The sequence below is a fragment of the Oncorhynchus nerka genome, linkage group LG13 (genome assembly GCF_034236695.1).
Source record: "Oncorhynchus nerka isolate Pitt River linkage group LG13, Oner_Uvic_2.0, whole genome shotgun sequence".
NCBI classification, from domain to species: Eukaryota; Metazoa; Chordata; class Actinopteri; order Salmoniformes; family Salmonidae; genus Oncorhynchus; species Oncorhynchus nerka.
This window is the reverse complement of record NC_088408.1, coordinates 49,541,546-49,553,701: the sequence shown is the minus strand read 5'-3', so window position 1 is coordinate 49,553,701 and position 12,156 is coordinate 49,541,546. Positions and strand designations below refer to the sequence as shown.

The 12,156-nt window shown below is 43.5% G+C and overlaps 1 protein-coding gene and 1 long non-coding RNA gene across 2 annotated transcripts; one reads left to right on the top strand and one right to left on the bottom strand.

Annotated features, from left to right (window-relative positions):
* Positions 1-354: 354 nt before the first annotated feature.
* Positions 355-11,396, top strand: klf11a (Kruppel like factor 11a). The gene is made up of 4 exons (XM_029677248.2): positions 355-530; positions 2,458-2,709; positions 9,330-10,299; positions 10,440-11,396. Exons 2-4 carry the CDS (start codon positions 2,467-2,469, stop codon positions 10,724-10,726), a joined length of 1,500 nt encoding a protein of 499 aa, XP_029533108.2. The 5' UTR covers positions 355-530; positions 2,458-2,466; the 3' UTR covers positions 10,727-11,396.
* On the bottom strand, positions 4,217-5,546 carry LOC115139639 (uncharacterized). Its single transcript, XR_003865135.2, has 2 exons — positions 5,455-5,546; positions 4,217-4,905 (listed from the first exon to the last, which is right to left on the bottom strand). It is a non-coding gene; the product is annotated as an uncharacterized LOC115139639 (long non-coding RNA).
* Positions 11,397-12,156: the final 760 nt, after the last annotated feature.

The window sequence follows — 12,156 nt, the reverse complement described above, 5'->3', positions numbered from 1 at the left end:
TTGCATTCTGCAGTTTCCCTATTAATTTCTTTGTGCCCATTTTGCGCATGCCCGCTTAGCGCGCGCTCTCGTTCCAAAGCAAGCCAGACGCGTGCAAGTATCTCACGATTCGCCGTTTCAACCTTTCCCCTAGTTCTCGAGCATTGAGTTCACTGGGTTTACTCTGACACCACTGACTCCTTCGTCACGCCTTCCAACAGCCACGCACCCTCTTTGCTCCAATCGCGACGCAGACACGTCCTGATCACGCGCTGTTTGCGATCTGATTGGACGACGCCCGCTACACCTTTGTTTTTGATTGGTAACATGTTACCACCCGCCAGTCTGCTCTGAATTTTGTTTCTGTTTTTTTCGTCTCCCCTTTTGATTCACTCAGCTAAGGCCAGTCTCAACAACTGGCAGCGGGAATACTTGTGTGCTCAGGGCTCGTTGAGTGGTTAAATTGCTACTGTCTCTACTATTATTGTTTTACTCATACTTTCCATATGGTGACTTTCACATCACCCCCGAATTCATAGCAATCTTGTCTGGTAAGTTGATTGATTTTTACTTTAAATGTTAAATCTTCAGGTATTTCAAGACCATCGATAAGTTACACACACACACAAACACACATACACACACACACACATTACAGCATTATATAACTTGAATTGAATGCATTGAAGCAAGCCGCCCAAGTTGAACGTGATGTTCTTTTAACCCAGGCAGTCTGGTTTATTTGAAGTCAGAATGAAACTAGTGTATCCCCGCGCAACGGCCAGTGTATCAACTGTGTGATCACACATTGCTACATTATATCCGCCTTATATCACTGCATTGTTACATTGTAATAATACTTTTTTTCAATATGATTATACGTTGTTATTTTAAATTGTTACACACACACACACATGCGCTCAGAACTCTCTCTCACACACACACACACGAAGCGGCTGTTCTATTATATACTATTTATTCTACTGCGTGACCAAGTCACTGCCCATTTTATATTTGTAAATACAGTCCATTATTAATATGCATACTACCTACTCCATTACTTGTTTTGTTTTTTACTTATTGTTATTATTGATTAATGTACTGCATTGTTGCGGGAGCTAGCGCATAAGCATTTCGTTGCACATGATATTATACCTGCTGTAAACTGTGTATGTGACGAATAAAATGTTATTTGATATCGTGTTACATTTTAATTGTGGCCCCTAAAAGCCAAATGGAACTGTACATCTCATTTAGCATTTTAGCAGGGCTCAACTAGACTACTGTGCTTGATGTATTACTATGTGCCATTTATCAGTCTGCTTGGTTGAACATTTTGGACATAAATTGACGATTGATTCATAGATTAGCTAATTGATAAAAGCATGAAGATTGGAATTTAATTGGATCATGAGCTGCTTCCATGTGTGTCAATAAAACAAGTGGCTGGTTGTTATTGCTGGAGAGTATCCTCAAGCAGTTCAATAAGAGGCGGGGGTTCTCAATTCAACCCAATACTTCCTGATGCGGCCCACACCCCCTCCACAGTTCTTGCATGTTAATCAAATCGACTATTCTGGGTTTTTGTTGTTGATGTAGCACATTACTCACATGACTATTTTTGGTGATTCCAATGTTATGTGAGCTACTGGGAACTGGGAGGATTGGATGCACCCACCTGCCAGCCACCCGCTCAAATGGCTGCTGTTAGTTTAGCGTTGCAGTGGGGCCCCTCTCTCTCTCTCGCCATTCCTCTAAAGCAGCTAGCAGCCTCACTACGTGCAGCTGAGCATTCAGCGGATGACAACAAACTGCACTACATAGCTACATGCACATCTAGAAGAATACCCAACCCTTGTTCATTGACTATTGTCTATGTGTTTTCCACCATTTTGAGGCATATATGGTTCATAACTTGAGCTAAAACCATCTGAGGGAACCATTGCAGTAGTAGGACTCTAGATATATTTAGTGAGATAGATGTCAGTGTTGAAAAGAGTCTGCAGCCATCAGAAGCTATTGAGCTGTAATTGTGATCAAATCAAATTGTATTTGTCACATGCACCGAATACAACAGTGAAATGCGTACTTACAAGCCCTTAACCAACAATGCCGTTTGGAAAAATAAGAGTTAAGTAAAAAATTGATAAGAGCAGCAGTAAGAAGTGGACTGGCTAATGGGCAAATACCAGATGGGCTGGTCCATCTTCAGCCCACTGGGCCAGTCTCAATTCATTTTTTTGCACAGAATTTTCTTTATTTGGGGGGTGGGGGAATAAATATACTAGAGTGCATGTTAGTATTGCCTAAACTGATTTCTGGTGCATCCTCGTTATGGACTCATTCTCTCCCACTCTCCATCTGATCTAATGGCCCATAGGGCTCTGGTCAAAGATAGTGCACTAAATAGGGAAAAGGGTTCCATTTTGGGACACAGATGGTGATTGGCGGTGCATTTTCCCTGTGGCCTCCCATCAGGCTGATCTAATGGACATCAGGGTGATGATGATGGAGAGGAACAGGTACGACAGTGAGCAGTCCTGCTGCAGCACCTTTGAGTACCCTGACCTGGAGGCCGCTGAGGCGCTCGTCAGCATGAGCTCCTGGGGTCAAAGGTCACCAAACCACAAGCCACGCCCCCTGACACCTACCTCTGACTCCTGCGACTCTCTCCTCCTGCACCCTGAGAGCATGGAGTCCCCCAAGGATCTGATCGCACTCTCATCACTGGTGAGTTGAATCCCATTATGTAGGCCTCAGTGGTTTTGAATTTCTACTGTAAAAGATCACTTTTCTATGCTAACGTAGTTAGTCTAGTAGCCTGAGTATAGAAAAATGATTGGTTGGGACTAACCAGAGGCTGCCATTTTATTCAAAACTACAATCAGCTTTTTTGCAATAGAGAATTTAATGGGTTTATGTCACAATTGAGAGTTAAAATGTTTAAAGCAGGGATCCGCAGGTGGTGGGCAACCTTATGCCGCCCCACTTCTTGTGTAGTGGGTTCAAATGGAACGAAAACAAGGGGATTGAGCCCTGAGCCGTTTTGGGCTGGCCTTCTGGGCTAGGTGTGTCTGGCTAATCCCGCTGCCCCGGAGCTGGAGAGGATGTGAGATTCACTTGCAATCTAACATTACAGCTGCCAGACACAAACAGAGCAGACGTAGTCAACAGGTATCATTCTCTGTTCTTGGATCTGAATCAACGACCCCAATAGAGAAAAAGAAGCGAGAAAACGACTGTTCATGACCAACCCAGAAACCGGATTAACATTGGAGTTCATTTTGAAAGGTGAAAGAGTGACGCCAACATGGCCACCGCTCTCATGGACTGGTAACGTTAGCTACAGTGCATTCGGAAGGTATTCAGACCCCTTGACTTTTTCCACATTTGTTACATTACAGCCTTATTCTAAAAATGTATTAAATTGTTTTCTTCCTCATTAATCTACACATAATACCACATAAAGATAAAGCAAAAAATAAATAAATGAAATATCACATTTACATAAGTATTCAGACCTTTCACACAGTACGTTGTTGAAGCAGGAGTCTTCTTGGGTACGACGCTATAAGCTTGGCACACCTTTATTTGGGCAGTTTCTCCCATTCTTCCATGCGCTATTTTCAGGTCTCCAGGGATGTTCGATCGGGTCCAAGTCCGGGCTCTGGCTGGGCCACTCAAGAACATTCAGAGACTTGTCCCGAAGCCACTCATGCGTTGTCTTGGCTGTGTGCTTAGGGTCGTTGTCCTGTCTGAAGGTGAACCTTCGCCCCAGTCTGAGGTCCTGAGTGCTCTGGAGCAGGTTTTCATCAAGGATCTCTCTCAACTTTGCTCCGTTCATCCCTCGATCCTGACTAGTCTCCCAGTCCTTGCCGCTGAAAAACACCCCCACAGTATGACGCTGCCACCACCATGCTTCACCGTAGGGATGGTGCCAGGTTTCCTCCAGACGTGACACTTGGCATGCAGGCCAAAGAGTTCAATCTTGGTTTCATCAGACCAGAGAATCTTGTTTGTAACAAATGCTTTAACAAAATGTGGAAAAAGTCAAGGGGTCTGAATACTTTCCGAATGCACTGTAAGTGTTAGTTGCATTTTTAGCCTGCTAGCTACATTAGCTGCTAAACGTAGTGTGTTCAGTGTTCAAGCTAGCTAACACATACTTAGCTAGCTAGCTAACATTTTCTGTATTCTGACATTTTTGGTTTGGAAAGGCCATTGACACTTACGCAAATAAGGATTTCAATTTATTTGAGTGATATTACTTTTTCTTTCCAATCACCATCAACACTGTCAGTGTAACAGAACCATGGATAACTTGGACTACATACTGCATGATAAAATGACCACAAATCTGTTATGTAAAAATCCACATTTACATTTGAATTCACAATTAAAAACAAAAATGTGACTGATTTCTAAAAAGAAATGGGACAATTACAATGACAACTGAACACTTGTAGAACTTAAATGAAACACACACACAAGGCAGGACATGTACAGCTAGCTACTAGCTCTCAGGAATAAAGCCTCAAATTTGCTGAAGTGGATCACGGGAGGCCAGTACTTTCCACACACAGCAGCTTGGAATAACAACTCTGTTACCAGGTCCCTCACCTCCAGGCCACAAACTGTTATGTGCTGTTCCTGGTTCCCACCTTTCATCTCCTACTAGAAGGTCATTAGAGCCGGTATAACCACAATGCATCCTTACTGCTCTGCTACAGAGGGTCAATTCTCAATGGCTGACACAAAACCTTATTTCTATCTTGAATTGAAATGTTTATTTGGTTGGGTTCTGGTGTAGCAGGTAGAACGTCACATGGACACTGCTGATGGCGACGCATGTAGTGTAGCTGAAGGGTTAGGATATTCACATCTATGGCTGACTATGTTTCCTCCATCCAACAAGTCCAATATATCCTTGTGCATAGGTTGACATTGTGGGAAAACATGAAACAAATGGTTATTTCATAGTACATGGTACAATACGTCATATCCCCATATGCTGAACATCCTGCATATGCCAAAATAAAAAGGGATTTTCATTTGATAACTATACTGGACTCGCTAAATACCCCTTACACAGCAATCCAGTTAGCTAAACACTCATTTAAATAACTCAGTGAGAAACAGGGTGCCGTTTTGGAAGTTTACTTGAATCACAGTGTGAAACTGCAACAAACAGTAAAGTATGTTTTCAGTTACAGTATTATAGAGCACAGAATGTATTCCACAATAACTGCACTAAATATAAGGAATAAGAGTACTCAATCTAGAGTCAAATATAAAATAAAGTTACTAGAATGCAACTGTATGCTTGATATTACTCAGCTAGATGTCCCTGGGGAGAAATAGCACTGAAGCTAATGCAAAGTAGCTAACCGTTAACTTAATTTTCAATCTATTACAGAAGCATGAAAATGATATGTGATAAACATTTATCTTGTGTTAATAAACAGATGTACTTACAGACATGGTGTATTACAAAGCTTATATAGAAGGATGTTGAAGGATTATAACTACTCTGTCAAACATTGCTTCACTTCAGAAACTGCTTCAGAAACGGCTTCCTGTCACATGACACAAACAGTTCAATTCCACCCTGCTGCACATAAACTGCCACTAGGGGGTGCTAAACAACTAACAGGTCCAGAACAATAACATAATATTGATCAAATATGAGTACATTAGTGAGAACATACTAGAGGTCGACCGATTAATCGGAATGGCCGATTAATTTGGGCCGATTTCAAGTTTTCATAACGATCGGAAATCGGTATTTTTGGATGCCGATTTTTGTTTAGATTTGTTGAAATTTTTAACACATAATTTTTTACAACTTTATTTAACGAGGCAAGTTAGTTAAGAACACATTCTTATTTTCAATGACGGCCTAGGAACGATGGGTTAAAACTACCTTGTTCAGGGGCAGAATGACAGATTTGTACCTTGTCAGCTCAGGGATTCAATCTTGCAAATTTACGGTTAACTAGTCCAACGCTCTAACCACCTGCCTCACGAGGAGCCTGCCTGTTACACGAATGCAGTAAGAAGCCAAGGTAAGTTGCTAGCTAGCATTAAACTTATCTTATAAAAACCATCAATCAATTAATCATAATCACTAGTTAACTACACATCTTTGATGATATTACTAGATTATCTAGTGTGTCCTGCGTTGCACATAATCGATACGGTGCGCATTCGCGAAAAAGGACTGTCGTTGCTCCAACGTGTACCTAACCATAAACATCAATGCCTTTCTTAAAATCAATACACAGAAGTATATATTTTTTTAAACCTGCATATTTAGCTAAAAGAAAGGTTAAGCAGGCAATATTAACCAGGTGAAATTGTGTCACTTCTCTTGCGTTCATTGCACGCAGAGTCAGGGTATATGCAACAGTTTGGGCCGCCTGGCTCATTGCGAACTAATTTGCCAGCATTTTACGTAATTATGACATAACATTGAAGGTTGTGCAATGTAACAGCAATATTTAGACTTAGGGATGCCATCCGTTAGATAAAATACGGATGCTAGCTAGCAACTTACCTTGGCTTCTTGCTGCCCTCGCGTAACAGGTAGTCAGCCTGCCACACAGGCTCCTCGAGGAGTGCAATGTAAGGCAGGTGGTTAGAGCGTTGGACTACTAACCAGAAGGTTGCAAAAACGAATTCCCGAGCTGACAAGGTAAAAATCAGTCGTTCTGCCCCTGAACAAGGCAGTTAACCCACCGTTCCTCGGCCGTCATTGAAAATAAGAATGTGTTCTTAACTGACTTGCCTAGTTAAATAAAGGTGTAAAAAAAAAAATTTGTCCACGATCGGTGTCCAAAAATACAGATTACCGATTGTTATGAAAACTCAAAATCGGCCCTAATTAATTGGCCATTGACATCTACTTTGTTTACTACAGCTAAATGGGGAGGGGAGGGTATTACCACCAAATAAGCCAGTCACAACAGTATATTTTACATGCAGTGCATTCAGGAAGTATTCAGACCCTTTTGACTTTTTCCACATTTTGTTACATTACAGCCTTATTCTAAAATTAAATAAAAACAATTCTATACACAAATATCCCATAATGACAAATCAAAAACAGTTGATTTATTTTAGCAAAAAAACAGAAATACCTTAACATAAGTATTCAGACCCTTTGATCTGAGACTCGAAATTGAGCTCAGTTGCATCCTGTTGTTTCCATTGATCATCCTTGAGATGTTTCTACAACTTCATTAGAGTCCACCTGTGGTAAATTCAATTGATTGGACATAATTTGGAAAGGCACACACCTGTCTTTAAGGTTTCACAGTTGACAGTGCATGTCAGAACAAAAACCAAGCCATGAGGTCGAAGGAATTGTCCGTAGAGCTCCGAGACACAATTGTGTCGAGGCACAGATCTGGGGAAGAGTACCAAAACATGTCTGCAGCCTTGAAGGAACCCAAGAACACATTCTTAAATGGAAGAAGTTTGGAACCACCAAGACTCTTCCTAGAGCTGAACGCCTGGCCAAACTGAGCAATCAGGGGAGAAGGGCCTTGCTTGGTCAGGGAGGTGACCCAAGAACCCGATAGTCACTCTGATAGAGCTCCTCTGTGGAGATGGGAGAACCTTCCAGAAGGACAGCCATCTCTGCAGCACTCCACCAATCAGGCCTTTATGGTAGAGTGTCCAGATGGAAGCCACTCCTCAATAAAAGGCACATGACAACCCACTTGGAGTTTGCCAAAAGGCACCTAAAGGACTCAGACCATGATTATCTGGTCTGATGAAACCAAGATGGAACTTTTTGGCCTAAATGCCAAGTGTCACGTCTGGAGGAAACCTGGCACCTCCCTACGGTTAAGCATGGTGGTGTCAGCATCATGCTGTGGGGATGTTTTTCAGCGGCAGGGACTGTGAAACTAGTCACGATCGAGGGAAAGATGAACGGAACAAAGTACAGAGAGATCCTTGATGAAAACCTGCTCCAGAGCGCACAGGACCTCAGACTGGGGCAAAGGTTCATTTTCCAACAGGACAACAACCCTAAGCACACAGCCAAGACAATGCAGGAGTGGCTTCGGGACAAGTCTCTGAATGTCCTTGAGTGGCCCAGCCAGAGCCTGGACTTGAACCCGATCGAACATCCCTGGAGAGAACTGAAAATAGCTGTGCAGCAACCTGACAGAGCTTGAGAGGATCTGCAGAGAAGAATGGGAGAAACTCTCCAATACAAGTGTGCAAAGCTTGTAGCAGCATATCCAAGAATACGCGAGGCTGTAATCGCTGACAAAGTACTGAGTAAAGAGTCTGAATACTTATATAAATGTAATATATATATATATATATTTTAATAAATTAGCAAAACTTTCTAAACCTGTTTTTGCTTTGTCATTATGGTGTATTGTGTGTAGATTAATGAGGGGAAAAAAATATTTAGGCTGTAACCTAACAAAATGTCAAGGGATCTGAATACTTTCCGAAGGATGTGATGTTGCGCTGTAACCAGTTTAACATGTGTAATGCTAATGTGACCATCCTATGACTTTATGGCCCATAGTCTACCAATGTGTCATGCAGATGAGCCATTGTTAACTTGTCTGACCACGCTGGGTATTCAGTCTTTCTGGTGGGTAGTTCACACTAGGTAGGAATCAATGCTGTATATAGGCAGGCAGTGTGCTCAATAGGCAAACATAGCTAACTATTTTGGTCGATTACCAACAAAATAACTATTGAATCACAAAGCATAACAAAAAATACCAACTATTTTTCAGTGAGATCCACTATTGGCTCCTTGATTAAGCTAGAAGTCGCTAGATCACGTTGCTGCGATGACATCCCAGCACCAATTTGCCTTGATGCGGCACAGCTGCAGTCCCTGACGTAGCGTTTCACCCCCTCTCCAGCCGCACACCCCCTCCCCTTGTGCTTCTCTGTCTGTGTATGCACCATTGATGTGACTTCTGTTGCACAGACAGTTTCTCCCACTCATGTTTTCAGCAGAATTGAGTGGGGAAAGTCGCTAAATGCTATCAAAACCATAGAAACCCTCTGTGTCAAAACACTCCAAAGGCAGCCTGAAAAGTAGCTGAAATTTTCGCGAGAAACATTTCCAAGTAAAAGTTGCGAAATGTAAAGACAAAGTCACTAAGTTGGAAACACTGGCTCCGGGGCAGCAGGGACATTCGAGTAGGCGGTATTGGCGCAAAGACACACCTAGCCTAGAAGGCCAGCCCAGGGCTCAACCCCCTTGTTTTCGTTCAAAGTGAAAACACTACACCAGAAGTGGGGCAGCATAGGGTCACGGACGACCTGCGATTCCTGCTTTAATTCATCTTTCTCTTTCTTTTTTCCAGTGCATGACCCCCCCTCAGAGCCCCATCTTTGCCGAGACCTCCACCTCCACAGCTGTCCTCACCACCACCACCTCATTGGCCAGCTCCAGCTCAGGCCCCAGACCAGTCTTAACCCGGCCAAGACTCTGTGCAGGTCTGCTCCACAGGAATGCCCCTCTCCTGGGCCAACAACTTGGCACGGCCCCCCTCTTAGAGAGCTCTGGAGCTCAAGAGCTAGCCAGCAGAGCCATGGTGACCAGCGTTATCCGTCACACTGCTGACAGGGCCCTCTCACAGCACAGTATCAACATTCCACCTCAGTCCCTCATAGGGATACAACACACCTCCTCCAACAGAAACCCTAGAGCAGCCTCTTTGGCCGAGACCATTCCCATGCAGACTGAACCACAAAGCTGCAGCACTGGTCCGTGTGTTAAGGTAGAGAAGGACGTTAGTCCATCCTCACCTGACAGCAGCACAGGCCCCTCCACTCCTCCCACTGAAAGTTCCCCATCCCAAGCCACAGCCACAGCCACCTCCCGGTCCTCACTCCCCATCCAAAGCTCCCAGGTCCTCTGCCAGGTGTTTCCAATCAATGGGCGGACAGGGATGATCTCTGCGTTTGTCCATCGGGGTCCGGTGCAGATGCAGACACAGGGGGGGCCCAAGCCAATACTAGCCCAGTCACCATCCTCCTTCCCCCAGCCGCTGCAGCTGGTGGGCTCCTCAGTGACTCGCGGGACGGTGATGTTTGTGGTTCCCCAGTCCCCTGTTTCCCAGGCCTCGTCATGCCAACAGACTGTCATGACCCTCGGGAACACCAAGCTCCTGCCCCTGGCCCCAGCTCCAGTTTACATGCCCTCAGGGCAGAGTAGTAATGCCACACAAGCTGACTTCTCCCGCAGACGGAACTACGTCTGTAACTTCCTGGGCTGTAAGAAGACCTACTTCAAAAGTTCCCACCTCAAGGCCCATCTCAGAACTCACACTGGTAGGTACTACCTCCCCACCACACTTGTTAGACAATTTACTGGATATTCTAACCAATGGCAATTTGATTGATGGTCATGTTGAATAGGTAGTGGGGTTATCTTCTACTGATATGGTTTCCATTTGTCCCATGCCGTCCAGGTGAGAAACCATTCAGCTGCCACTGGGAGGGCTGCGACAAGAAGTTTGCCCGCTCCGACGAGCTCTCCCGCCACCGGCGAACACACACCGGCGAGAAGAAGTTTGTGTGTAACATGTGCGATCGGCGCTTCATGCGCAGCGACCACTTGACCAAGCATGCTCGCCGACACATGACCACCAAGAGGACCGCCACGTGGCCAACTGAAGTCAACAACATGGCGGCATCTAAGGGTCCGTCGAGTAACTCCAGCCTTTCTCTCAGTGTGCTGGTCCCTTCCCCTAATTAGCTGGGTCTCAGGCCGTACGGTCATCTCAGGACAATATACCACCACCAACCACACAAGACCAGGGGTTTAAATTAAACAAAAACTATAGGCTGCTACTCATTCATGGACGGAGACAAACTGACCTTGCACTGGATTTTTTTATTATGCTTGTTTTGTACTTTCGATCTGTAATATGTATACAGTATGTAATGTTTAGCAAAATGTATGCACTCTTTTTGCCAAAGCCTTTGCATTGTGCTTTTCTGTTACTATTTGTCTCTGTGATTATAAATATGTATATATTAATATCTGTATATGAATGTTACGTGTATTCCAATCTGCATTTATTGAATATATGTTATTGATATTTTAAAATGTGTCAGTGGATATTATACCTCACTGTGATACTACCTACTTTCTTGCTTTGCATATTATTTAATAAACATTTGTCTTAAAAAGTGCTGTTTTTGATAGCTTGATTGTTTTTTTGAATTACAGATACAGTATATTATTACTTAATAAATACTTTATAAAGCCTCACCATACTAATAATATGAGTAATCCATTTATGAATGAATTCTATAGATATGCTATGTCCCAATGTGTAGTTTTACTAGCTTTCAATGTAGCCAATTGTAATTATTATGAGTCCCATTGTTTTTTCCCATAATAAAATACAAAATAAAATACACTAGTAAACTTGGTCTCTATATTTCCTCAATAACATGATGATGAAACACCCAATCTTGCCATTTCTCATTCTCAGCAGTGTTGGCGACAATATTACGTATTCTGTTACACAATTGCACTCGATCCCCTTTGATTTCGAATACCAGTCTCATCCCACCACCCAGTAACAACATTCCTCAAATCACATTGCAGTATTTTAGAGTGCTAAGGGGGTGTGACCAATTGGAAAATGTCCATTCAGCTGGAATATGATCAGAGGATTTTAACTGGCTAACACAGTACCCGCCCATTTGCCTTACTGACCGACATTCACATAAGCAAAATATCCCTGTAAGCGCTCCCACTAAAATATAGGCCAACAGCACCACTCAGTGGAAATAAATACTTCACAACGTGTGTGAATAAAGTAAAGCCTTGTCAGGTTTCCAGTTCTTAACTTTATGGACACACGACACACCAGGTTGGGCATCCTCATCAACCGGGCCACGGTGGAGATGCTCAAAAACGTCAAGTTCCCTTGGCGTACACATCTCCGAGGAGTTGTAATGTTCAAACCACACGGACACCATGGTGAAAAAGGCACCAAAGCAACTCTTCAAACTCATGAGGGTGAAGAAATTCGGCTTGTCCCGGAGGACACTCAGTGTTCTACAGGAGCACCATCTAGAGCATACTGTCGGGCAGCATCACAGCCTGATACGGCAACTCCTCCGCCACTGACTGCAAGGCGCTACAGAGGGTGGTACACTCAGCCAAACACA

Excerpts from the sequence above, each read along its gene's own strand:
- klf11a (XM_029677248.2), top strand. The coding sequence starts at position 2,467 with ATGGACATCAGGGTGATGATGATGGAGAGGAACAGGTACGACAGTGAG. Across the intron at positions 2,710-9,329 it reads TGATCGCACTCTCATCACTG|TGCATGACCCCCCCTCAGAG; the intron begins GTGAGTTGAATC and ends TCTTTTTTCCAG. Across the intron at positions 10,300-10,439 it reads CCATCTCAGAACTCACACTG|GTGAGAAACCATTCAGCTGC; the intron begins GTAGGTACTACC and ends CATGCCGTCCAG.